This window comes from Phyllostomus hastatus, unplaced genomic scaffold (assembly GCF_019186645.2).
Source record: "Phyllostomus hastatus isolate PE091 unplaced genomic scaffold, TTU_PhHast_1.1 phas_contig_244, whole genome shotgun sequence".
NCBI classification, from domain to species: domain Eukaryota; kingdom Metazoa; phylum Chordata; class Mammalia; order Chiroptera; family Phyllostomidae; genus Phyllostomus; species Phyllostomus hastatus.
The window spans coordinates 2238383-2263890 of record NW_025333796.1 but is presented as its reverse complement, the minus strand read 5'-3'; the positions used below and the strand labels follow the sequence as shown (position 1 = coordinate 2263890).

The 25508-nt window shown below is 62.8% G+C and overlaps 1 protein-coding gene across 1 annotated transcript; it reads right to left on the bottom strand.

The window, feature by feature from the left end:
• Nucleotides 1-14353: 14353 nt before the first annotated feature.
• INSIG1 (insulin induced gene 1) lies at nucleotides 14354-23417 on the bottom strand. Its single transcript, XM_045837813.1, has 6 exons — nucleotides 23265-23417; nucleotides 22412-22829; nucleotides 19759-19883; nucleotides 18487-18653; nucleotides 17912-18011; nucleotides 14354-16221 (listed from the first exon to the last, which is right to left on the bottom strand). Exons 2-6 carry the CDS (start codon nucleotides 22803-22805, stop codon nucleotides 16192-16194), a joined length of 816 nt encoding a protein of 271 aa, XP_045693769.1. The 5' UTR covers nucleotides 22806-22829; nucleotides 23265-23417; the 3' UTR covers nucleotides 14354-16191.
• Nucleotides 23418-25508: the final 2091 nt, after the last annotated feature.

Below are 25508 nucleotides of genomic sequence, written 5' to 3'. Positions count from 1 at the left end.
GCGGGGGGGAGGGCGGGGCGGAGCCCGGTCAGCAGAAAGTCACAGGAACTCGCACTCAGATCTCAAGTCCTGTGTTCCACTGTGTGGACGCAGCGACACACTGAGCCCAGAGACAGGGTCCAGTCCACGCTTCCCACTTTATTTTTTAAAGGATTTTATTTATTTATTTCCAGAGAGAGGAGAAGGGAGGGAGAAAGAGAGGGACAGAAACATCAATGTGTGGTTCTCTTGTGTATCCCCCACTGGGGACCTGGCCCACAACCCAGGCATGTGCCCTGACTGGGAATGGAACCGGTGACCCTTTGGTTCACAGGCGGAAGCTCAATCCACTGAGCCGCACCAGCTGAGGCAGATGCTTCCCACTTTACAGATGGAAAGCCACGAGGTCTGGTGACTTGCCCAAAGGCACACCGCCTGCTATGTGATGGAGCCTTGATGGGCCACCAGCGTGTCTGGCCGCGCCCAGGGCTACTTGTCCCAAAGATACACGTGGCCGGCCCGAGGAGGGGCCCTGCCCTCCCACGTGGAGAAATGCAGACAGAGAAGGGGCAGAGGAAGGTCCACCCACCCCGCCCCCTGGGACGGGTGTGACCCCGCGTTAATCCTCAGAGCCCCTCGGCCCCACCCCTGAGGGCGGGCGTGATGAAGGACACCTCGAGTCCTCCCAGATGAAAGGGCGCAGCTGGCCCCACCTGCCGCTGGCCGTCAGCCCTGCGGGGAGAGACCCCAGATGCCAGCCCCACGCTCCTCCCCTCCGGCCTCGGCCTGGGCTTTGATCTAAGGGGCCTTAATCCCGCTGTCGACCTGCCTCTGTCCGTCTGTTTGCGCCGGCTCCCCGCTCCCCGGGCGGCCCCGCAGGCCTCTTTGGGGTTCTCGGGCCTGAACACCTGTTCCCAGCAGTGACGCCTGCTCCCGAGAACCCGCCGCCTTCCCGCGGGCGGCACAGACACAGCTGGAGCAGGCCGGCCCCGCCCCCTAGGCGGGTGTCCCCCGGCCCGCCGGGAGAAGGTCAGGCGTGTTTGCCACACGGCAGAGAGGGGTTCGGAGGCGTGTTGCGGAGGGCGTGGGCGGCCCCCCCGGGTGGGTGCAATGGCACCCAGAGTCCAGACGCTTTCTTACTCGGCGTCTGGAGCACTCGCTCCTGGAGAAACAAAGGGGTTGCTGCTCTTCACTCTGAGACTTTGTAACCCGAACGATGGCCTTCAGAGACGCCGCCCGGGGGGGTGGGGGTGGCGTGGAGCAAGGCCCGGCGCCCCCCACGCCTGGTTTCCAGTCCAGCCTTGCGCACGCCCCCGACCTCTCTGAGTTTCCTGCTCCTGCCTCCAGGTGGCGCCATGACAGCCTCCAGGTGGCGGCTGTGACCACACGCGAGCGAGCACGATTCACTGCTTAGATTCCACTCCCACTCCTGACGGCGGCTCCCCGCCGGGCCCCTCCGCAGGCCCCGGCAGGACCCAGGGCTCCACGCCGCCCGCGCGCCAGCATGTCCGTTGGGGCGCCAGGGCCCGGGCGCAGGTGGGGGAGGAGAGACCCAGGGCCCCCTGGCGGAGAAGCTCAGCACGGCTCGCTGTCACTCAGCGCGGACCGTGGGGTCCTTTCCCGCCTGCCTCCCCGGATGTGCACAGACACCGTGTGACCTGCCGCCTCCCTGTGGACCACTGAGGTCGGGGCGCTGTCCCTGCGTCTCTGCTAAGGGGGACCTCTCCTCCATGGTGTTCTATTGGTCCGCATGCAGCACAGGGCCCGCCTGCCCCTCAGGGCCCAGCCCTGGTTGGGGGGGGACCCACCTCGCCCGCCCGGCTCGACAGCAGCACCTAGTTGCCTATAACACAAAACTGATTAAAAATTCTTTATTTATTTATTGCTTTGAGAGAGAGCGCGACAGAAACATGTTTGTTGTTGCACTTACTGATGCATCCATTGATTGAGTCTTGTATGTGCCCGGACCGGGGATCGAACCCACAACCTCGGTGCATCGGGATGATGCTCTAACCCACTGAGCTACCTGCCAGGGTGAAACTGCCGTTCTTTAGAGTTCAGGTCTCAGAGCTTCAGAGCCCGCCAGGTGACAGGCAGGCCCAGGGGAATTACCTGTCTCAACCGGGTCTCCTTCACCCCCAACCCTGGGGGCAGGCGGGTGGGTGGGGGGTCCCCCTCTGTCTGCCTTTGGGCCCTGTGTGCTCGCTCCTGTCACTACCGCCCTCCTGCCCCTGGGGTCAGCCACCCCCCGGCCTCCGACGCCCGTCCTGAACACCCCCCTCCCCCCGCCCAGGACTGGACTGCACCTGGCCTCGGGCAATGCCAGGGGACTGGCAGCCGGCCGCCCTCTCGCTGGGCAGGGAAGGCGCCTGCAGGGCTGCCTGGGGCCTCTGACCTGTGAGGGCTGAGCGCCCGTCCCCCTGCAGGTGGCAGGTGGATTTCCACCCTTCGAGGGTGCCCGGTGCGGGGAGCTTGTGGTCCGGGGTGCTGGGGGCCGTGTGACAGTCTGGCTGAGGTCTGGAGGCGGGGGGGGGGGTGCCCTCTCCCCTGTCCCCTTCCTCCCGGAGCGACCCCAGGACCGCAGGTCTGGGGGGCGGCGGCCTTGCTGCCCCTCCCCCGTCAGGGCTGCTCAAATCCGAATCTGAGCGGCGAATGAAGACTGTGTTGACGGGTGGGGGGCCCAGGGCTGCCTGGAGGGGTCTCCGTGGCGCCTGGGCTCTGCGCCTGCGCCCAGGGCCTCCCAGGGGGCGTGTGCCGCCCGGCCACTGGCCACGAGGCTCGCGGCGGAGAAGCGGCGCAGCTGCGGACAAGCCCCTCGCGGTTCACCGCCTGCGCCGTGCACGCGGGGACGCCTGCGCCGGGCTGGGTGGGGGTGAGCGCCTGCAGTCTGACCTGGGCGCCCAGTGCGTCCTCGCCTCGGGGCCCGGAGCTCCGGGAAGGGCCCCGGGACGGCTGGGGTCTGCAGGATCCTCGGGGTCCGGCTTCACACGTGTGCCCACGTGGTGCCTGCTGGGACTGACAGCCCCCGGCTGACTGGCGGCGCGGCCGCTCCCAGGAGCTTGGCGGGACGAGCAGGAAGTGCTGGGGGCGGGAACGGGCGTCGCTGCTTGTCCGCTCTCCGAAGCCGGGGCGCCTCTCCCCTTCCCAGAAGCTCCGTGTGCGGCAGGCCGTTCCGGACGATTCTGTCCCGCGTGTGGACGCCGGGCAGCCTCACCGCGGCGTCCTGGGGACAGTCCCAACACCTGGCGTTTGGGAGGGCAGCAGGGGGTGAAGGCCCAGCCTCTCCCTCCCCGGTCAGCTCCTAGGTGACGCGGACCCGTCTTCATCCGCCCAACACCGGCTGCGCGCGGCCCGCCCGGCGCCTGCGTCCGGAGACCAGGGACACAGCATCGGCGAGTGCCCCAGACCAGAGCAGGTGCGCCACCCCGCTCCAGCGGTGTCTGTGCTGCGAGGCAGAAACTGGGGTGGCGCGCCCGCAAGCCGAGGACCCCGGGAGGACCGCCAGCCACCCCCAGGAGCCGGCAGAGGCGGGAAGAAGCCTCCTGCACGTTTTGGAGGGAGCACGCCTGCCTGTGCCTTGGCCTTGGACTTCCCGCCTCCACGCCAGAGGTGGGCTCACTCCGCTGCTCCAGACGCTCGGGGGGTGGGACTTGGTCAGAACCACCTGGGGAAACAGCACCTTCGGGAGCCAGAGGCCGTGGCTGAGGTGCAAGGAAGCCAGGTCAGGGACCCCTGAGGCGCGAGGTCACCGTGGTCTCGGCGATGCCTGTCCGTCCCACCTGCTGATGGAGGTAAGCTCCAGGCCTGGGGGACGAGGGTGTGAGGGTGCCGGACCCCCCCTCTGCCTTTTCCTCCCCCCAGCGCCCAGCCCCCACCCAGGACACCCGCCCGGCCTGCCCCTGCTCTGGCGTGTCCGAGCCAGGTGCCGCGTGGCACAGCCCAGAGGGGACGGAGGGAACCGAGCAGGGGAGGAAGGCAGACGGCGTTTCTTGTGCCCACAGGGTAGGCGGAGGGCGGCCACCGCACACCTCACTGGGGAGACACAGGGTGGTCGGGAGAGGGAGACTGGGGGGGTGGGGCCCAGCGAGGGGACCACTGAGGGCTTTCGCAGGGAAGCCAGGCAGGGTAAGCGGCGTAGGTCTGGCCAGCTTGATCGTTCCGGTGGACTGAAGCCACAGGGGCGGTCCTTCTGGGGGGGAGGGGGCCGGGAGGAGTGCAGGGGGAGGGGTCCAGGTAGCGGAATGCCCCCTGGGGTTCCCAGAGCCCATGGGGGGCCTGGCTCTGGCGTGTGGGTTTGCAGACCCCAGCAGACCCCTTCACCATCGCCGAGAAGCAGCTGCCCCACCAGCGAGGCTATATAAGTCGTAAGCCGTAGAATGTCATCACGTGAAAATACCCACATTACACGCAGTTCTTGAGCGTCCGTTACGACCCCGGCCAGGACCTGCACTCGAGTGACACGGGGTCCCCCACCAGCATCTGCACCCCCCAGTGTGGCAGCCCCTCACCGTGCCGGGCAGAGTGGTGTCCCCCATGGGGGGGCGTGGCCTCGAGGTCCACAGAGCAGAGTCTGAGGGAATGCCAGGTCCGGGCAGGGAAGGTGCCGTGAGTTGGTGGCATTTGCAGTGTTTGTAAAGCTCTGCTTGGGGACAAGGGTTGCAGCTTCACTGGAGTGCTCCCGACCCCCGCTCCAGGCCCCTGGCTCAGAGACCATGAAGGCATCCCCCCGGGCACCCGCGGGCACGACGTTGCTACGGGGCGTCCTGCAGGAGGTCCCCCAGAGCAGGGACGGCAAGCCCGTGACCTTGGAGGGCGGCGGGCACCGTGCGATCATTGCAGAGGGCGGACTTGGGAGATGTATGCTTCCCCGAGCTCTTTCCCTCTGCGCACCGCTCTTCAAGAGCATCGCCCTCCAGGGGCCGTCCGCGTGTTTAACAGGATCGTCTCCATGAAAATCTGATAAAATCGGGGATTGCCTTTTACCTAAGATACACACCAAGTGGCCCGTGGTGAGGGAATTCTGGGGGTGCTGAGGGGTCCCCTGTAGGGGCCATCTGTCCATCCCATCCCACTGCCCCCCCCCGTTCCCAACCCACCAGTCCCAGTCACCGGGGCCACGTCCCTCCCTTTGACAGAGCTGCGCCCAGCTCCAGGGATGGGGCCACAGTTCCTACCCAGTGTCTCCTGCCAGCCCCTGACGGGGGCGTCACATTGACCAAACCGTTGGGTCAGGATGAGGGGCGCAGCCAGTGTCCCCCCCCAGGCCAGCCGGGCCAGAACACAGCGGGGCGACCCGTGGGGCTCTTGGGGCTCAGTGTGAGCATGCAGCCAGCTCCTGGTCATTGCCCAGGTGAGCGCTCAGGTGCACAGCTGGGCGTCTTCCCAGCATCTCTGGGCAAGACTACCTTTGCCCTGGAGAAAATCACTCTCGTTTTCTTCTTTTCTTTTAATGTTGTTTTAAATGTTTTATTTTTATTGTTTAAAGATTTTATTTCTTTTTTGAGAGAGGGGAAGGGAGGGAGAGAGGGAAATAACCATCAATGTGTGGTTGCCTCTTGTGCGCCCCCTACTGGGGCCTGGCCCACAACCCAGGTATGCACCCTGACTGGGAATCGAACCTGTGATGTTTTGTTCACAGGCTGACACTCAATCCACTGAGCTAAGCCAGCCAGGGTTGATTGATTGATTTTAGAGAGAAACATCACTTTGTTGTTCCTCTCATCCTTGCACTCATTGGCTGACTCTTGTATGTGCCTGGACTGGGAATTGAACCCTCAGCCTTGGCGTCTGGGGCTGCTGCTGAAACCAGCAGAGCCTCCCGGCCAGGGCCGTGTGAAAGTCATTTTCGTGGCAGCATCTTTCAGAGACGGAATCCCTGCGTCCCGCTGCAGGCGGAAGGCTTTGTGGGGGGGCGCTCAGAGCCGCAGTGCGGCGGTGCTGGAGTCTTTCTGCTACATCGTCGCTTTGAAACCGTTAGGAGTGTGGCAGGGACCGGTGTCTCAAACCACTGAGACCAGGGCCCCGGGGCTCCGGAGAGGCGCGAAGCAGACCCAAAGCAGAGGCGTGTTCCGTGACGAGGCCGCACCTGCTCTGCCCGCCGGTTCGACTCCGTGGGAGCGCAGCGGCGCCCTTGGCTCGCGGCTGTGCTGGAAGTCTGCTCGCAGGTGCGCGCGGTAGAATTAAAAGCCCCGCCCATGCCCCGCCCCCTCCGCCCCAGCAGAAGGCTCCCTTCCGCCCCAGCGCTGCGGTCAGACCCCTGTCGCCCTCGCACGGGGCAGGGTCCCCTTTAGGAGGTTCCCCCCCGGGGCTCGCTGAGGGTCTGGCCTGAGCAGCACGCTCCCTCCCGCCCCTGTCCTGGTCCCCGCAGAGAGCAGGGCGCCCAGGCTGAAGCCGCCCCCCTGTAGATGCCCCTGCCACCCTGCCGGAACCACGGTATCCCCGCGGGGGGGTGGGGGGGGTGGTGCAACGCAGGGGTTCTAGAAGGTTCTAGAAGGAAGAAAGGCTTTCCGGGGGGAGGGGGCAAGGCAAGGTTTCTGCCGCAGCCTCCGAGGTGCCAGGTACTTATTACACTGCATGGAGCAGACACGCGGGGGGGGGGCATTCGTCCAGCAGGGGCCTCTGCGGGGACGTCCCTGCCACCGGCCGCACCCCAGCACCCAGCCTTCTGTGGCCACGGGCCCTGCAGTCAGCAGGTGCTGGAGGTCGGTCGGGGGGGGGCATGGGTTCTCAGACCGGCCGCCCCGGGCCCGACCTGGCCCCCCTCCTCTGTCCGGGGCCCTGGCTCCCTCAGGCCTGCCCTTGTGGCGACCAGGGTCTCTTGGGGGGAGGCGTCTGCTGGCCTTTCCCGTCCCGTCACGCTCCTGCCGCTTGTCCTGCAGCCTGAAGACCCGCCGGGCCTCGGCGGGTGGGGTCCGACCTGCAGCCCTCACGAGGCTTCTCCTCGCCTGCGGGCATCTGTCTGCTGGTGTCCGCCCCGCCCCGGGGGCTCTCATTTCCCTGCCTCTGCAACTGCGCTCTTTCCAAATAAAGCCCCGCCCGCTGGGCGGTGCTGGGGGTTAGGGCGTCGGCCTGTCAGTCTTGGGGACACGGTTCAAGCTGTAACAAGGGTGACGTCCAGGTTGGGGCCCGGGGGCAGAGCATGGGCAGGGGGACAGCCCACAGGGGTTTCACTACGTTGCAAAGTTACCTTTCCTAACAGAGAGATGCGCCACCTGTTTCATTAGTCCTTGTGATTTTGGTCTTCATGAGGGGCAGAACAGAAAAGGCACAAACTCGTGACAATATGCCCGAAGAGGAGATGATGCCCAGCGCCCCGGGGGGGGGGGCCCTGAGTGTGCATCCGGGGCCGAGGGAAGAGCGGAGACTCAGCCAGGTGGGGGGGGGGTGCAGAGCAGGAGCCAGGGGAGCGGCCAGCCCAGGCGGGGGGAGACAGCTGGAGGATGAGAGCCCCAGACGGGACGAGCCTGTGCCCTCTATCGGGGCTGTGGGGTCAGGGAGAGGCTGAGCTAGTTGGGGGAAGGCAGTGATTAACGCCTGGGGTGGGGGGAGACGACAAAACATCGCTCAGGAAAATAAACAGCAAGAATAAGCAGCATCCTAACGCGCTACAGGGCTGAGCGGTGAACAGTAGCTACACAGTCGCAACGTTGGGGCCACTCAGTTCGCTTCAGGAGGAGGACGCTGCGTCGGAGGGAGGGGCAGAGGCGCTGAGTGGGTGCGTGCGGGAGCAGAAGCGCCCACTCCAGAGGAGGACTCGCCTGCGGGGGCAGGGACACCCCCTCCATGCTCGGTGCAAGAAGGGCCTGGAAGCAGCAGCTGAGCCGGCGGCCAGCAGAGGGGCAAGGAGGGGCGGGGTCTGCTCCTGGGTATCAGAAGCCAGAGAAACTATGTTCCTTTTCAAACGATGATTATTCGATAAACTAAGACAGAGATCAAATCCTGGGATCCTTGGGCATCTGCAGAAAGGCAGCTGCACCCCACGTGGCGTGGCAGCAGGTTCCCGGAGTGTGACGGCTGTGGGGACCGTCCGGAGCATCATGGGGGGCAGAGCCACCAGGCGTGGGGCCCCTGTCTTGCACCTGAGCCCCCAGTGGCGGGGATGCCTGGTCACCGCCTTGACCCCCACCTGGAGAAAGAGGTGAGGTTGTCAGCCAACGTCGTCTGGCAGGAAGGGGGCAGTTTGAGGAGGGGAGACGCCCTGCACTATCACTCCGGTGGGGTCCTTCCCATCTTCTCAGCCTAGCAAGGGTCTTTTTTCGGCCCCACACTGCTGGGCCCGGGGTTGGGGACCCCCAGGGTTGGGCCTCTGCACCCCTTAGACTCTGTATCTGGAGCCACCGTGTCTCTGGCACACGGCTACGCCTGCATCACAGGTCCCCCTGGGTGGTGTGGCTTGTGGAGACCTCAGGTGGCCTTGGTGGCCCCAGAGCCGGTGGGCAGTGCTTGGGGACCCTCGGGCCTTGTCCCCGAGAGCTCACCTTCTGTTCCCGGCACCTTCTATGGCCCCCAAACGGCTAAGAGTGCCGGCCTCAGCCGGCTCTGTCCGTGGCTGCAAAGGCAGATCTGTGGAGTGACAGGGTGGGGACAGAGAGGGGTGCCGCTGTGTCCCAGGGCTGGAGCCAGCAGCGTCACCTCCCCCTCCCTCCGTGCAGGGCCCCTCCCAGCCAGCCCAGCGTGCAGGGAGGGTCCCCAGTCTCCTCAGTTTCCCTTGCTGATAGGGCTTCCAGCTACTCACCCCCACAAATTAAAAAGAAAAAAAAGTGTAGCATTTTTCTTCACTAATGCGCCTGCTACCAAGTGGCTCATTTGACACCCACTGGCCTGGGTGGCAGCTTCGGTTAGTGCTTTTCACCTGGGCCCGGGGGCGGAGGCTCTCACCTGTTGGCTTCAGGTGGTTGTGCAGGAGTGGCCTCTCCTTCCCGGGTCTCCACAGCAGCCGGGAGCAGCTGGGGGCCCATGGAGGCGCTTCTCCCCACCAGGTCAAATAGGCCGTTCGGCCGCGGAGACACCTGAAGGCAGGTGTGCTCACCTGGCTCCCCCGCCCCTGCATCGGAGCCCTGCCTCAGCCCTGGAACTGATTCCCCTTCAACAGGCTCAAGAACCTGCTTTCCTTCTGCAACCCCCGGGGGGGTGGGGTAGCGTTTGGGGGGTGCTGATCAGGAGTCCCAGGAAACCCAGGGAAGGGAGAGGCAGTTTCGTGTAACCACTCATTCACAGGTGTGAGCGGCTGGTTTAAAAAAGCCAGCAGACTGAGCCCTGGCTGGTGTGGCTCAGTAGATTGAGGGCTGACCTGCAAATCAAAGGGTCGAGGGTTCAATTCCCAGCCAGGGCGCATGCCTGGGTTACAGGCCAGGTCCCCAGTAGGGGGCGTGCGAGAGGCAACCACGCAGTGATGTTTCTCTCCCTCTCTTTCTCCCTCCCTTCCGCTCTCTAAAAAATAAATAACATCTTAAAAAAAAAGCCGGCAGGTGGCGGGGCACGGGGTCTGGACGGACCCGGTGGCTATTTCCACCGCATTATTCACTTGACCTTCCGGCAGTGTTCGCTCTGGCCGCTCATGCGTCGTTTCTTTCTTAAACACTCATTTTCAGCAATCTGGTCGGCAAGTCCCCCAAGTCCCAGCCAGCGAATAAATTGCCCAAAGCTCGATCCCGTTTACACGCAGCTAAAGAAAAAGGCTGAACTGCACACACTGTTTCCAGCATGCAAACCCCCGCTGAGACTGGCCTTTAAAAAATGTCTGTAGAACCCACTTTATCTGCGACGACGCGGGTGGGGGAGGTGTGCCTGGAGGAGGTGCAGGTGCGGCCGCGGCCACCAGGGGGCGCCGGCACCGTTCAGGGAAAAGCACACGTAAACGTAGTGGAAAGGGGGCGCGGGGCAAGCATTTCACTGTAAATTTGCGGGGTGGTGTGCAGGGTTGGCAGGAATGGAAATAGATTCCTGGCCGAGAGTTCCCTTCTCCGCAAATGCAGCCATGGCGTGTGCCAGAAGGCCCCAGCTGGGGGAACCCCTGACGGCCCCGGGGGATGTTTCAGGGCCAAGTTCAGGCCCCCGGTCTGATGTGGGAAGTGGTTTTTGGACGCCGTGCCCAGCTGGGGTTCCTCGTTGGGGGCAGGAGGAAGGCTCGGCCACTCCTTCCCCTGGGAGCGGCTTCGGGCCCCCTGGGTAGGGTCAGGGGATCTGGCTGCCACACCTGGGTGAGGTCCCCCGCCCCCGCCTGGGGGGCAGGGCGGGGAGGGCGGCTCCGCCCCAGGCCTTCCCCGTTTGTTTTGTTTTCAGCCCTGGCCCTCGGGGTCAGCGGCAGATTAGCTGCTCTCCGTGTGGAAAATCCACCTGGTGAGTGATTCTAACCCGAGACGACCGCGGTCACACAAACAGCAGCAGCTCTTCCTTGTTGACAGAGCGGTGCTAGGCTTCTCGGCCCACGTGACGTGCAGGTGGCACCTTCCCACCGTCTCCCAAGATCTGGAGTGACACGTCAGCTCTTCTCCTGCCAGGGACACAGACTGGACCATGTGGGAATGTTCCAAATGACAGAAATCCACAATAGATTCTGGAGCAAACCTTTTTTTTTAATTTCATTTATTTATTTTTAGAGAGGGAAGACAGGGAGAAAGAGAGAGAGAGAAAAACATCAATGTGCGGTTGCTGGGGGTCGTGGCCTGCAACCCAGGCATGTGCCCAGACTGGGAATCGAACCTGCGACACTTTGGTTCGCAGCCCGGCTCAATCCACTGAGCTACGCCAGCCAGAGCAACCTTTTTTTTTTTTTTTAAGATTTTATTTATTTTTAGAGAGAGAGGGGAAGGGGGAAGGAAGAGGGAGAAACATCCATGTGTGGTTGCCTCTTGTGCGCCCCCTACTGGGGGCCTGGTCTGCAACCCAGGTATGTGCCCTGACCGGGAATCAAACCAGCGACCCTTTGGCTTGCAGGCTGGTGCTCAATCCACTGAGCCACACCAACCAGGGCAAGATCTTCAAAATTAAATACAAGCAAGGAGTGTAGACCCCACCGGGGAAACTCCAGAAGTCTGGATGGGAAGGGCAGGTAGAGGGGACCGCTAGAGCCACAATATTATGCTCCCAGAAAAGCAAAATTGTCATGACACAAAGCAACACACACACACACACGACTGAGCTGTCTCGTCTCCTGGTTCTGGAGGCCGGAAACGAGAAGTCCGGGGACCAGGAGTGCGGGGGCCCCCTCCCTCCGCCACGGCCTCGGCGCGCAGACGCCTCCCTCCCGTCCTCGTCTTCACGCCCTCTCCAGTGTGCCGTCGGTGTCCGCGGCTGTCCTTCGACGAGGACACCGTCCTGTGGAATCAGGGCCACCCGGAGACCTCACGGGCACAGAGACCCGGTTTCCAGGTGGGGTCACGTTGGGAGGGGCTGGGCGAAGGCTTCCACGCACATTCCTTGTGGGGGGCGGGCACAAGGTAGCCCGTGGCACTGCAGGTGCGGAACAGCGAACCCCAGAGAAGCAGCTGCAGGCGGAAGCGGCCTTGGGGTGCAAACCACAGGCAACCCTATTTGGGGAAAGGAAGCTTCTCCCTGCTTTTCTTGGACAGCCCGGCCCCCGGATGCCCGTGATCTGACTGCTCCTCACGGACAGCCAGGTGCCAAGTGCAGGTGCTGCCTTTCAAACCCGAGGCCGCTTCTAGTCGAGGATTGGTTTCATAATGCCTGCCACCTGTTTGACTGCCTGCCGCGGAATGCCTACCGTATTTCACCGTGTATAGCGTGCACTCGTTTGCCCAGGTTTTTCAGGGGAATAAGGATACGTGTTACGCATGGGTGTGATGATTACATACCCTGGGTATAACGATGGGTGCAGTGATCCTGTGCATAACACGCACAAAAACGGGGGTGCGCATTATACACGGCAAAATACGGTATTGTGGACGGGGATTGGGGTTTCCGAGAGGAAACAGAAACCAGGGGCCCTGGAGAGCTGTGTCTCCCTAGTGGCTTTGGTCTCTGCCACCAGGGCAGGAGTGAGGGGTCCCCGGGCACACGGGGTCTCCGGTCACGTTTTCCCCTGATGCTTTTGAATGGCTGATTGTACAATTACGAACACTGGTCCGTATGTGGGTCTCGGGAAATGCAGTGATTTTGTTGGTGAGAAACCTTCAGACAGGGCGTCACTGTGCTCCCTGGTTCGGAGCAGGCAGGCCTGGGGAGTGGCCGGCAGGGCCAGGCATCGGGGGGGCCGTCAGCGAGCAGAACGTGCTGACCTGGGGTCCCCTCGTGTCCCTCCCCTCCCCTCCCCTCGGAATCGGTCTGGGCCCGAGCTGCTGCCACTCGCTCGGCCTGGGTGGGTCTTTGCGACGGACGCAGCTGACGTGGAATCAGGGGCAAGGGCGCTGGTCAGGAGGCCCCCGGTTGTGAGGGATTCCGCTGGTCTGAAAGCAGCCAGAGGCGCCTGTCAGGGCTCAGAGGGCGCAGCAGCGCCTCGAAAAGACGACCCCTTGGGTGGAAAGGTGCCCCGAGGTCGGGCACTCATGGCGTCTGCGGCCCAGCCCGCCGTGGGCAGCAGAGGGAGGCGCCAGGGCGCTGGGGCGGGGGCTGCGGACGGCTGTGAGCCCACAGCTGGGGAGAACACCCAGGTGCCGACCACGTCCCTTGCACGAGACCGTGCAGGGGCCACTCGGTCACACAGACCCAGACCCTCGTCCTGGGCAGGCATGACCTTGGGGTGCACACCGAGGTCGCGGGGAACCCGGCCTGCACTGGCACAGCCGCTGTGCCCAGAGGAGCCCCCACCCACCTCTGCTGGGATCTGCTTCCTGGGACCCTGCAACTCCCTCAGGGCCTGTGTGCCGCCGCGGGGTCACGACCGCACGTCGGGGGCTTTCATGGAGGCCTCCCTGCGAGTCTCGGCACCGAGACCAAGGGGACATCTGTAACTTGAGTGGGGACGCGGGCGCCAGGCGGCTTGGTTACATCTGATTCAAGTCTCCCACCTGCCAGAAACGTGGCCGGGGGAAGGCTGCAGGTGACTCTGAGAACTGGCCAAACCGACGCCATGCCCTGTGTCCCTCCCCAGCTCCTGCCTCTGGGGCCTCCTCGCATGGAGGGGCCAGTCGGTGGGCTGCGCGCCTCACCTGTGGTGGGCTGAGATCAGTTGCTGCCCGGGGACTGGAACCGCCCCCGGCACGGCCCCACTCCCCGACTTGGCCCCCCAGATGCAGATGCGGGCTGCTGCTGGGGGTGCCGGGGGCTCGTCTGGGTCAGCTGCGCACACCCCAGGTGAATCTCCGGGCGCCTGGGACCGGGGGCGCTTCTGCCGCCTTCCCTGCCAGGTCGTCTGGGAGTTTGGGGTCACGTGTGGGAGGGGCCCCTGGTGGTGAAGCATGTTGGGTTGAGTATAAAATAAGGTGAACTTTTCTCTCTGCTGTCGTTGACATGCGTTTCACAAGTTAACACACACTTTACAAAAGCTGTGACACGCAACTGAGGGTTGGGGCAGACCACGGCTTCTTTTCCTTTTCCGTTCCGAGGGGCCACGGCGCCGCTGTCTGGAAGATCCCCTCCCTGGGCGGCGTTGACAGGGCAGGGGACCCCAGCTCTGTGTGGGCGGAGTCCCACCTGCTGCCTCAGCCCCTCTGTCCTTTTCTCTGAAAAAGCTCCCTGCCCCCCCCACCCCGCCAGGGTCAGGTCCCAGGTCCCAGGCCCGGTGGTTCCTAAGTGCTTCCCGGAGCGACCCCTGGGGAGCCTGGGTTCCCGGACGTCAGGCCAGCTCTGTGACAGATCCCTGCAGCGCAGGGCCGCGCCCGGTGTCCTGGGGCCCGGCTGCTCGAGGCAGCCAACCACGCCCAGTCACTGCCGCTCAGGTGTGTTTATGCCCCCAAGGCACCGGGTGTCCGAGCCCTGGAGGGAGACCAGTTCGGACCCTCGTCTGCGACCTGGAACCCGGCGCCCAGCAGAGTGGGCGTTCACAGGCCTGATTCAGAAGGCAGGGAGATGCCGGAGGCGGCGGTGACCCTCCGGCCACCTGGGGTGACTGTCTACCAACGGACGCCCGGGTGAGCACACCACTCACCACTCGGGCTGGCGGCGGCCCGCTCTGGTGCTCGGCCCCTCTCCGGGGCTCTGGAGACCCCCAGACCCCCATCTGGACCACGGGGAGGGGCCTCTCCCTCCAAGACGGAGGACAGCACACCTGGGCAAGGGCAGTCGGTGGGAGGGGACAGGAGGCGGTGAAAGTGTGGTCACGATGACACCCTCTCCGTCACCAGGACGCAACACCCGCCCGTGGTGTTTTCCCAAGAGGCCGCGTGGAAGCCGAAGTCTGAAGAGCCATCAAGTTATTTCCACTCCACATGCAAACACGCCTCCGCCTTGCAAAGAAAAACCCATCTCCATACAATGGTTGGTTTTGAACCTTTAATAGAAATTTTTAAAAAAATGCAAAAAGAACACAACGCGGGAAACCTAGACAGAATGGGAAGCTCCCTGGCCGCTCCACCTGGGGTAGTGCAAACTCCTCACACCGTGTCACACTTTCACACTCGCATCGCTTTGGTTCACACACGTGCTGTACAGTATTGGCAAAGGAAGTGTGCCGATCCACGCTTTTTGGCCACGTCACTTCTAACAGGTACAGACTGACTTCCAGCTGAAGACCAAAAAACAAAACAAAACAAAACAGAACAAACAAACAAAAAAAACCCCCCCACAAAAAACACACACAAACTTGTTCTTTATGCAGCAAGTGTAATGAAAGACCTGATGAATGTGTTCAGCTAATAAGTTGTTTTTCATAAAATACCGACACACCACCCAAATACCTGTGCGTGTTCTAATCACTGGCTTTTAGAAAATGTGTAGGGGTCATTGCCAAGTTCGGAACGACCCCCTTTTCCTTTCAACAAAAGCCCCCTATAACAACTTGGCCAGGGGAGCGTGCCATCTACGGGAAGAGATTTCCCCGCAACAATGAAACCGCCGCTGCAGGGAGCGAGTGTCCCAGGAGCCCCGCGCGCGGCCCCGGCCGCAGGCAGGCCCGCTGGTCCAGTCGGTCAGGCTGCCGGTCTCCGTCCTGGGGATCTTCTCACCAAGCTGCTTTCACAGCATTTAAACAGAAAACACCGAAATTTCAAAATACAAAAAAAGGACAACTTTGTAAGTGAAAACGACATGTTTACTTAAACCCACGAAACCGGAGTATTTCGAAGGACCAGGGCTCAGTGGCGGGCCCCGCCAAGGGACTTCCCACTGGAAAGAAATTATTGCTGAATGCTGCCTCCATGCAGTGCTGAAATGGATGGATGGGGAACCCTCTCTCTAACATCTCACACGTTTAAAAAAAAAATAAATACGTAGGAGGATACAAGGCTCAGATTGGTTTTCGTACACATTGCACTTGAAGTTAACGACCCAACACTTGCAAATCGGGTCTGACGTGGCCTGCGCCGCCCCGCGCATGCGCTGTGCTCACCCACTGCCTGGCGCAGCGGAGGCTCCGCGCACCCGCGGCGCTGCAGGCGGAGCGTGGGGGCAAGGCCATCCCGGATTGCGAATCCCGTAGGGCTGCAGCTGGGCGGGGGGACGCCGTCACCTGGACGCTGGAGTACCGACGGGTCGACGGGCCGGCTCACGAGGGCTGAAGCGCGGGACGGAGCGGACTCTGTCCCTGCGCACGGAGCCGCCCTCTGCTCTCGGATTGTCTGCGCCAAGCGCCGCGGGGGGCGCCACCGCCTCCGGGACACGCACGTGCGGCCGCGAGAGCGTTTGCCCCGCCGCTCCGTGTAGTTTTACACAACCCAATTTTTAAAAATCTTTTGGATGAATACCTTTTCTAATCCTTTTCTCGCCTTGCCTGAGCGCCCTCAAGCTCCCCCCTCCCGCGGGTGTGGCCCCAAACCGAGAGCTGGGGCTGGTGCTTTCAGTCCAAGGCTTTGAAATATGGCAACTTGCATTTTGCGACATAAATGGCATCAAACACGTGGAAACTGCCACCGCCACCCGCCTGCCCCGGCAGGAGACCCAGGGTCCGCGGGGCAGACGCTGGCGAGGGCAGCCACGGCCGTGTTTCCGGGCGGGCGGCCCGGCTGCGCCCACCCGCTCGTGGGCGGGGCTGTCCCCGGAGCGGCGTGTCTGCCAGGCCCGACAAAGCAGATCGCGGAGGAGAGACGACTCCGTCGCAGTCTGGCGCTTGGCGTCCTGTCCCACGTCTGGCTGTCCTTTCAGAAGCAGCGGGCGCGAGACTCAGTCACTGTGTGGCTTTTCGGGGACGCCCTGCGAGCAGAGAAGGGCACAAATAATGCGCTCAGGGCGCACATACCAACCGGCCACCAGGCGGACCCAGAGAGGGAGGGGTGATGGAGACAGGAAACGCGGAGGGGAGCAGCAGAGAGGCCCCGGAGGGGAGCAGCAGACAGGCCCTGAAGACTCGGAGCTGGGTCTGCTCCTCAGGCCACCCTGTGAGTGCAAAGGGCCAGGCCAGGGTGCTGCGTCTGTTCCTAGGACGCAACCAGTTTCTTGGGTTTACATGAGCGTTTGGATTTCGAGCAGAGCATGCCTGTCTTCACAGACGGAAGGAGCTGAGAAAGCTGTTCGTCTTTCCCTCTCTCTGAAGGAACACTAGGGATGTAGCTCCCCTACCCTAAGTCTCCGTCTAAGGAGATGTGCCACTTGCTCTTTCTAGAGAGTCGCTGCCTGGGACGGATGTCTGGGGCCAGGGGCCAATCTCTGTCCCAGCCGGAAGTGGTGAGAGCACAGCACGTGAAAGGCTGCTCCCCACCCTGGGCACGGTCGCCCACCTGCAGCCACGCCCGGGTCGGGCGGGGGGAGGAGCACCACCACCTCTGGCTGTGGTTTCAGGGGGTGGGGAGAAGTCCCCGGGACAAGAGGTGCCAGGAGAAACGACAGTGAGGCGGGCGCAGTCAAGGCTCCAGGGAGTCACTGCTTTCTGCGACAACCCTTATTATAGATGTACTGCTTATTCTTCAGTCCCGACTTCATCTGCAGCAAAAGTAATTCCCTTCACTCCCAATCCAAGTCTTGAATTTTAAAAAGGCCAAAGTTTGGAAAACAAGTAAACAAAAAAAGGAGCTCTCTGGGGCCCAGAAAATGGCACGACCCTGAGGACAGGTACCCTGCCTTCAGGCGGAGGTAGATGGAGGGCTTCCTGGAGGAGGAGAGAAAAGCAGGGAGCTGGGATGCACGTTTCTCAGGAGGCAGGGCTCTCGGGGGGTATTTACAGACACGGGGGAGGAATGGAAGAGAAACTAAAAGGCAGGGACATCGGCCAGCACAGAAAACGTCCTGTCGTAAAAACAGCAGACGAGGGGTAAAGATAAGTTTTCTGAGCAAGCCCCAGGTTTATCTGAGAGCGATGGTCCCTCCAAGAGTAGCTGCTGCTGCTCTCAGCTCATTTTATTTAAGCCCTCGAGTCAAAGTCAACACCAAACGAAATGCCCACACCGAGTTTCCTTTCCGTCAAGTGTTCAGAATCTTAACTACCGAGAACAGCTGTTCCCAGGACCCTGACTTCACTTCCTGCCGGCTCCCAGGATGCACTGGGCCCAGGCAGGGGTGCGGGGGTCGGGGGTCGGCTTCTTGCTCTTTCAGGAAGGACGGGCTGTCTGCCCTCAATGCCGACCCAGGCCTGACCTGGCCCCCGCAGGGTCGGCAGCCTGGGGCTGTGTGCCTCTGCCGCCCAGTCCCCAAGTGGCCTGCCCTCACAGGAGGAGGCAGGACATCACAACACACGCTGCCACAGCTCAGCGTGTCCTGCGAGCCGAGCGGGTACCAGGGAACCTCAGGCAGCCCCACCCGCCGTGTCTGTGCTGTGGCTTTTCTCAACAGCAGCTGCTGCGGGTCTCCACCAGACACTCGTCAACACAGAGCAAAGTGTACCCCGTAAAGCGGTTCTGTCTTGCAGCGCGACTCCAGGGCCAGGAGCGAGTGTGACGGTCTCACCTACCATGGCCAGCTGTCGCCCGATGTTCCCCACGGTCACGCCCCCCGAGAAGAAGATGCAGGGCAGCCAGGAGCGGATGTAGAGGAAGTCCGGGGACGTGTACCTGCGGGAAGAGGGGGCGCGTGAGGGCCGGGCCGATGCCCGCGGGAGCCCTGCTGACCGGGAACGTGATGTCCCTGTTCCTGCCTGGCTTCCCTTTACACCAGGGGTCCCCAACCTTTTTGGTACCAGGGACCAGTTTCATGGAAAACAGTATTTTCACCAACCAGGGGGCTGGGGGACAGGAGGCAGCAAGCAGGCAGTGACCCCTGGCCACTCCCCTCCTGCTGGGCGGGCCTGGTTCTCACAGGCCACGGACTCGTACTGGTCTGCGGCCCAGGGGTCGGGACCCCACTTTACATGGCATTGTGGGGGTGTGTCTTCAGCATGCCCATCAGCAACAGGCAGCGTCTCTGAGAATTCCATGCCTAAGTCTATGGTGTGCCTGTGTAAATCGAACTCGGCCCCCTCAGCTACGTGCGTGTTTTTAATCGGCAGCGGCGGCCGTGGGCAGGCTGCCACACGCGGGCGCGGCTTACTGGTAGACGCCGTTGTACACCAGCAGCTGCGTGATCAGCGTGGCGAGGAAGGCGATGGTGATGCCCAGCCCGAGGCCGCTTCTCGACCGGTCAAACGTCCACCACAGGCCCAAGGACAGGGCCGCCAGTGTCAAGGAGAGCTGGACGTTATTGGCAAAATCCAGTTTCTGGTGAGGCGGAAGTTAAGGAAAAGTCAGCGATTTTTAAAAAGGTGAAAACACAGAGAACCCCAGAACCTGCACCGCTTTTCCTCTCGTGCACGTGAACCTCCACCCAGGACAGCGGCCGGCGAGCAGCAGAGATGGTCGGATACAAGGGCCCCGCAATCCAGAAGCTTCTCTGGGGTCCCTGGGTAAAAACTGGACTCAACGAGCCAACCTCTGACAGCCGCGTATGGAGTCCGGCGGGCAGGTTGGCCACAGAACAGCCTGTGCTGCTGTAAGTCACCCGCAGCCTGCTCTCGGGGGCCCTCTCCGCGCTGGCGTGAGGCCCTCCTCAGGCGGTGCTTGCTGCCGCCCCCAAATCCACGTGGGCACCGGCTGGCTTCCACCACAGCGCAGCTTGTCAGCTGGGGGACACGGGCCGAGTGGGGGCAAGATGGCCTGCTGTGTCCTTCCGTGACCTCCTCGCCGTTCGGGCAGGGGCAGAGCAGGTGCCGGAACCGGTCACCCTGAGATTATCTTTCTCTGCGGTTTGAAAATGGGGTCTGCTGCCGCCGAAGGAGTGTAGTTAGACCCGGGACACATGGACCTTCTTCCCCAAAATGCATTTCTGTTCCGCGCGATGCGCCCCACCCGGGGACGCTGGAGATCAGGGAGCTGGTGCTAAGGACCCTGAGCTCGGACCAGCTCGGGGACCGGCGTGGTCACCACCAGCCTCCTGGGAGACGCCCGAGGAGGAGCGGCCCTGGCACTGCTCATCACCGAGCCCCAGGAACCAGGTCCTCACGACCCAAGGCCGTCGGGTCAAAACGAGAATTTACAGAATGGGCCCCGAGGAAGCAAGATACGGCCCGACAGAGGAGGGAAAACAGCCCCCTGGGTCTCGGGGGGGCCTTTCCACCGTCTCCGGAAATGAACTTAAGGATTCTGCACTGTCCCTGTTCGAAACTCCTGCTGTGTGGAAACTAAGCACCAGGTCAAGAGGTCAAGCACCCGGAAGGGCACCGTCCTGCCCACCCACCAGGCAGCACATCCTCATTCAAAGTAACCCAGTGCTTCCACCCGAGACCCAGGACCACGCTCTGGGCTCGGGGCGCCCACAGAAGGATACAGCGCTGGCGTGGTTGATGCCCACGAACACGGCCACGCAGCGCATCACGCTGGCCCACTCCCGCTTAAACTTGTGGGGCTCGCCCAGGTGGCTGTCGATGCAGGGGTACAGGAGGCCGACCACCGCTGTGGGGAGAGAGGAGAGAACAGAGTCAGTGCGCGCTGAGCGACGTACCCGGCGTAATGATTGACAGCAGCCCGGCACCGCGCGCTTTCTGCGCGGCGCGGCACCGAACTGCTCCGCGAACCAGCCCTTTTCCGGGAAGCGCCTGCTCGCACACATCACGGAAGTTCAGACTCGTTGTGTTTTCGATTTCCTGGAGTGTACACACACACACACACACGCACGCGCGCGTGTGCGTCAGTTTTGAGGAGCTGAAAGCAAAACCACTGCTCTTCGGTTCAGCTCAACACAGGCATGAACTGAGCAGAGACGTAGCCGCAGGGGCCTGGGGCGCAGACCACCGAGCAGCCTGCAGAGGCAGCTTTCTCTCCCCGAGTCACCATGGGACTTCTGTCCTGCCACTGACAGGGCAGCTCCCATGAGTACTTGAGACACGAGTCCCCTCGCCGGTTCTGACGTCCTCCCGGCCCGCACCTTGGTGCTGCTCCCACGCTGATGTGTGGGTCGTACCCACGCCCAGGTGGCGGCACCGGACTTGCTGGTGAGCAGGGACAGAACTCTAGGAGACCCCGGGCACCCCGAGCACCATGCTGGGCCGGGCCGCACTGCCACCGGCCAAGCACGCTCCTGTCCCCGGGGCCCAGGCCCTGAGCTGCAGAGGCCCGTGGTCCAGGCGCAGAACTGGGTCTCCATTCCCAGCTTGCTGGTGGGCCTGCTCCCGTGTCCGTGCCCTCCCGTGTAAGATGCGGGTGACATCACGTAACAAAGAGACAGGAGGAGGAGCTGGCTGGGATGTGAGCAGCGAGGAACCTTCGCAGACACAGCCGCACAGCATGAACGGGAGAGAGACTTTGGACAAGAGAAGGCGTGGCATTCCAGGAGGGAAGCCGGTGCAAGGTGTGAGGGGCCTGGTGACCGCTGGGGTGCAGCCCGGGGCCCCCTGGGGGGGACCCGAGAGCCAGGCAGAGGCTCTGCCTCGCGTCCCAGGGAAGACAGAAAACTGCTTTAGGGTCTGGGACAGAAAACCAAGAAACGCAGTTCTAGCCAAATGCTCACGCCAAAGGCTTTCGGTTTCTGGTTTCAATTTCGTGCTCAATTCTATCACACCCGACTCTGGAGCTTTGAAAAACAGAACTGAAGCTCTGCAACTCACTGCACTAGAACTTGACCTCACCCTCCAAAGTCAGAGGCCAAGTGGGAAAATGTGCTGTGGGGTGTTGCTCGCATGCTCTTGGCTGAGACCAGAAAAAAAAAAAAAAAAAGGTATGAGGAACTGTTTCAAGTATGCCTGGTATTTCCTGACAAAGACAGCCTAAACTAACCCTTTTAAAATCAAGTTTTGGATTCAAAGAATGAAGCCGTTGCACCAAATGTGTGTGGACAACAGAATTCGCACCTATTGAGGTAGAAATCTCTACTCTCACGCGACATTTCTCCAGCCCAGTTGTATATTTAAAGGCCGGACCCTACCTTTGAGGACCAAGACAAACACACCCCGCCCCTGCTCAGAAACTACCGCTTCCCCCACCCGCACCCCACGGCCACTCCAAGCCTCCTGCCTTCCCGCTGTCCTCAGGGAGTGTGTGACCCACCAGACTGCAGGGGGACGGCATGCAGCTAAGGACACCCGTCTGGACCTGGCTGCTGAGCCCGAGACTGGGTGTCCACCTCTGCACAGTGGGGCGGAGCCAAGCGCCCCATAATGAGGCATCCAAGCGAGTGGCGCTGGCGCCGAGGGCGGCGGCCGGAGGGGCCGGCCAAAACACGCAGCAGGGCCCGCCGCCTCCTCGGGGCCCGCGCCCGGAGTTTGTGGGAGCCCAGAACAGGGCCCGCCTGCGCCTCCGTGTCTCCACGTGGCGGAGTTGAGGCCACGGGAAGCAGCTGCCAGGCATGCCCTGTGACTTCTCAGAAGTACCATGTGGCCCGGACAGGGGGCGACTCAGCCTCCCCATCCAAGCAGCTAGTAGAAATCTGCGCAGAGGCCGCTGCCCATCGACAGTCTGGACTGAGCCCGTGTGGTTTCCGGCCAGGTACCCACCCTCTGGACGCAGGGTCACCCTCCCTAGGTCAGGGGCAGGGCCGGGCTCTGCCCCCGGTGGCCCTAAAAGGAAGCGGGGAGGCCTCTCTCAGGCTCCGCCTCCGCCCGCCGCCCACGTGACGGTTTGTTTTCAGTCCCCCAGCCCGTAGCGTGGTGGCCGCGGCAGCCAATGGCAGCCCGCGGCCTCCGCTCACCAGTTCTCCGGCGACCAATCACAGCGGCGGACCGAGTGTCGGCCCGCGTCCCAAACCGCGAGAACCGCGACCGGACCAGGCAGCCCGGTGGAGGTGCCCGGGCGGTGCACACGCCAGGTCTCGTCTCCATCACCACCACCCTGCGCCCGGGGCTGGGGTGCAGACCCCCGACCGCCAGCCCTGGAGAGGCTCACTCGCGCCCCGCACGGCTCCCCTTTCAAACCCGTGTTTCCCGGAGTCTGCAAAACGTTGTGCACCAAACACTTAAAAAAAAAAAATGTTTGAAACTCCTACTCACCGGCCGCGGTCCCACAGCAGGGAGGCACCCACCAGGCGGAGGAGAAGACGGTGGCGATCACCTCATCGGGGAATAGGGTCACATTCCTCTGCACCTGCAGCAGGTTGAGCACCAGGGCGAGGACCACCCCGACCGAGAAGAGCACCAGGCCCCTCTGCAGCAGATGGGGGTGCCAGAGGGTGGCCTGACCCCTCACGCCAGGGCTCCCAGGCCTGCGAGCCGGCTCTGGGTCCCGGGCCCCGCCGGCCGCCCGCAGCGCGGAGCCGGACACGGAGGAGGTGACCATGCCCCCGACTTTGGCCGCCAGCGCGCCGGCGCGGGCTGTCGAGTAGCTTCGGTGCCTGGCGCCGCGAGCACAGGGACAACTCCAGAAGTGGTCGTCCAGCCTGGGCATCAGTCACCGGACTGACGGGCTGTCCTGGAGGGAAAAAGAGGATCGGGAAGGCGGAGTCGCGACCAAGTTCATTTCCACGGAGCAGGGCAGGGGCAGCGAGGCCCGCTGGGGAGTCTGTGCTCTCATTTCCCGCCGTCATGTCCAGGAAAACTGTCCCTCCCGGAGCCCAGGGCGCAGGGCGCACGACGGAGGGTGGGGGCGCAGGCGCGGGCTGCACAGTCGGCTCCGTTCCCGCCCGAACGCAGCCCGTGCACGCCCCGTCCGGCCCCAAAGTTTCCGAGACCCCGCGCTTTCGCAGGCCGGCCAGCACAGGGTACTGGCGTCCCCGCGGGAGGAGGGGACCAGTGGCCCGGCCCACGGGGGTCAGGGGTGCAGCCCCTGCCCCGGCTGGGGTCGGGGTCACAGACCCGGGGAGAGGCCGGCGGTCCCATTCCTAGGACCCCACCGCGCCCCGCCTACCTGGCAGAGGGGCGCCCGCCCGCGGGCTCGCGGACCGAGGAGGTGTCGGAGGAGGCGACACGGAAAGGTCCCAGCCCGGACCGCGAGGAATTGGGCCCGCGGCGCCCAGCGCGAGGCGCGAGGCTTATAAGGAAAGCAGACGAGCCCTGGGTCACGTGACCCGAGAGCGGCCCGCCGCCCCGCTCGCGTGCCTGGGGGCGTGGCCTCCGCGCGCCCCGCCCCGCCCGCGCGCCCGAGCGCTCGCGGTCTGGTGAGGCGGTCGCGGCCAATCGGAGGCGGGCGGCCCATATGACGTAGGCACACGCCACCCCCGGCCAGCTGGCTCGGGAGCGCGGACGGACGCGAGCAGGCGCGCGGGCTGGGGGGCCTCACCGGGCTGGGGGGGCACCGACAAGCGCGGCGCGGGGCACCGAGGGGCTGGCGGAGCGCGGGCGCCGCGGGCCTCCCTCGCCCGGCCCCGGTGCTGCCGCATCCCTCGCCCGCGGTGGGAGGCGGTGCCACGCGGATTCCAGGGCGGGAACCACTTGGAGAAACGCGCCGCCGCGGTTCTCCAGGGCTCAACCCCTGGAATCTAGAGCGTGACCGTGACCCACACTTGGCCCATGGATGAGCATTCTTTCTGACCTTGTGTCCTCCACTCTGTTGTTAACAGGTGGTCAATGCACCTGCTGGGTCAGCTGATGGTGCTTCGACCTGGATTCTTCGGCAGGCCCTGAGGCTCCTGATGGCCACCACACCTGCTCCTGGAAAGCGAATGCGTGCGGGGATGCACGTAGTGTTCAAGGTGCTTTCCGTTTGCAGGCGACCAGAGTGGCTCAGAGGCCTTTGGTGACGTCCTTTATGAAAGTGTAGATGGGGAACATGCCTCGCACACAGTGATCTCTTCCAGTTTCCACTTGCCTGTCCTCAGGTTTGGGGCGCAAACCAACGACACCTCTCAGGGAGGAGTGAAATGCTGTTCGGTCTTGTTGGTGGGCCCCGTGATTGCATCTTGGTGGGCCACGAATCTTGCTTGCTGTGTGGGCCGCACCGTCCACATAGGGGGGCAGGCCCATCCCAGTCTGGAACCCATCTCTTGTTCCGCAAGATCATGTTGGTGGTCACAGGTTCAATTCCCAGTCAGGGCACATGTCTGGGTTGCGGGCCAGGTCCCCAGCAGGGGGCACACAAGAGGCAACCGCACATGGATGTTTCTCTCCCCCTCTTTCTCCCTTCCCCTCTAAAAATAAATAAATAAAATCTTTTTTTTTTAAAGGGTTTTGGTCCTATGTGCTGTCCCCAGATAAGCAGAGGTAGAGAGAGCGCCTCAGCCCAGACAACCGGGAGCTCAGGCAGCATGCAACGCCGTGTGTGTTTCGTCTAAAGCATCCGGGTCTGTGGCTAAGGGTGAAAAAAAAAAAACAACCCACAAAACAAGCCCTGGCCAGGTGACTCAGTTGGTTGCAGCGTCGTCCCATAGACCGGAAAGTCACTTGGTTGGATTCCAGAGCAAGGTGCAAACCCAGGTTGCAGGTTCAATCCCCAGTGAGGGTGCGCGTGAGAGACAACCGATGGATGTTTCTCCCTCATGTCCACGTTTCTCTCTCTGTCTCCACCGCCCCCCTTCTGTTCTCTCTAAAATCAATAAATATATCCTCAGGTGAGGATTAAAATAAAAAAAAAGGTCTTCCTGGTATATTGGGTTTTCTCAGACGTCATTTGTCTGGGGCACAGGGCTCACGTGCATGTGTCATGATAAGGCAGGACGCTTCGAGGGAAAGGAAAGCGGACCTGGCTGTGTCCGCGCTCCTGACTATGCGGCAGCGGAGGGAACTTGAAAAGCACTGACTGTGTGAAGACACTTGCCGCCCAGTGCCTTGTCACTGCCGCCCAGCCTCAGTCCCAGCTTCCCTCTGCTGCCACCTCCAACTCCCGGGCAGGACGCCGTGGGTCGGTGCTGTGTGTGTCTCTGACGCCCAGCGCATGATGCCACGCCGGCGTGAACCTGACCCAGTCTTTTCTGCCTCTGTGTCGTCGCCGTCCTCGGTAACTGAAAATTGCCCCCGAGCCCTTATGTTCGAGCAAGGTACGGTGTGTCTAATAATGTGGCTTGTTTCCACGTCTGGAGCTCAGGCCAGACTGTGGGCGTGGCTGGGATGGAGGGCCACTGCCCTCCCCTGTCCCCGGAGGCTCTCGCAGAATCAAGCCTCTCTCTCTCGGCTCCTCTCTAAGTCCTTGGTCACCACGACGACATCCTCTGTTCCC

Coding starts and splice junctions, on each gene's coding strand:
- INSIG1 (XM_045837813.1), bottom strand. CDS start 22,805: ATGCCCAGGCTGGACGACCACTTCTGGAGTTGTCCCTGTGCTCGCGGC. Junction 19,884..22,411: donor CTGCTGTGGGACCGCGGCCG/GTGAGTAGGAGT, acceptor CTCTCCCCACAG/CGGTGGTCGGCCTCCTGTAC. Junction 16,222..17,911: donor TCGGGCGACAGCTGGCCATG/GTAGGTGAGACC, acceptor CTCTGCTCGCAG/GGCGTCCCCGAAAAGCCACA.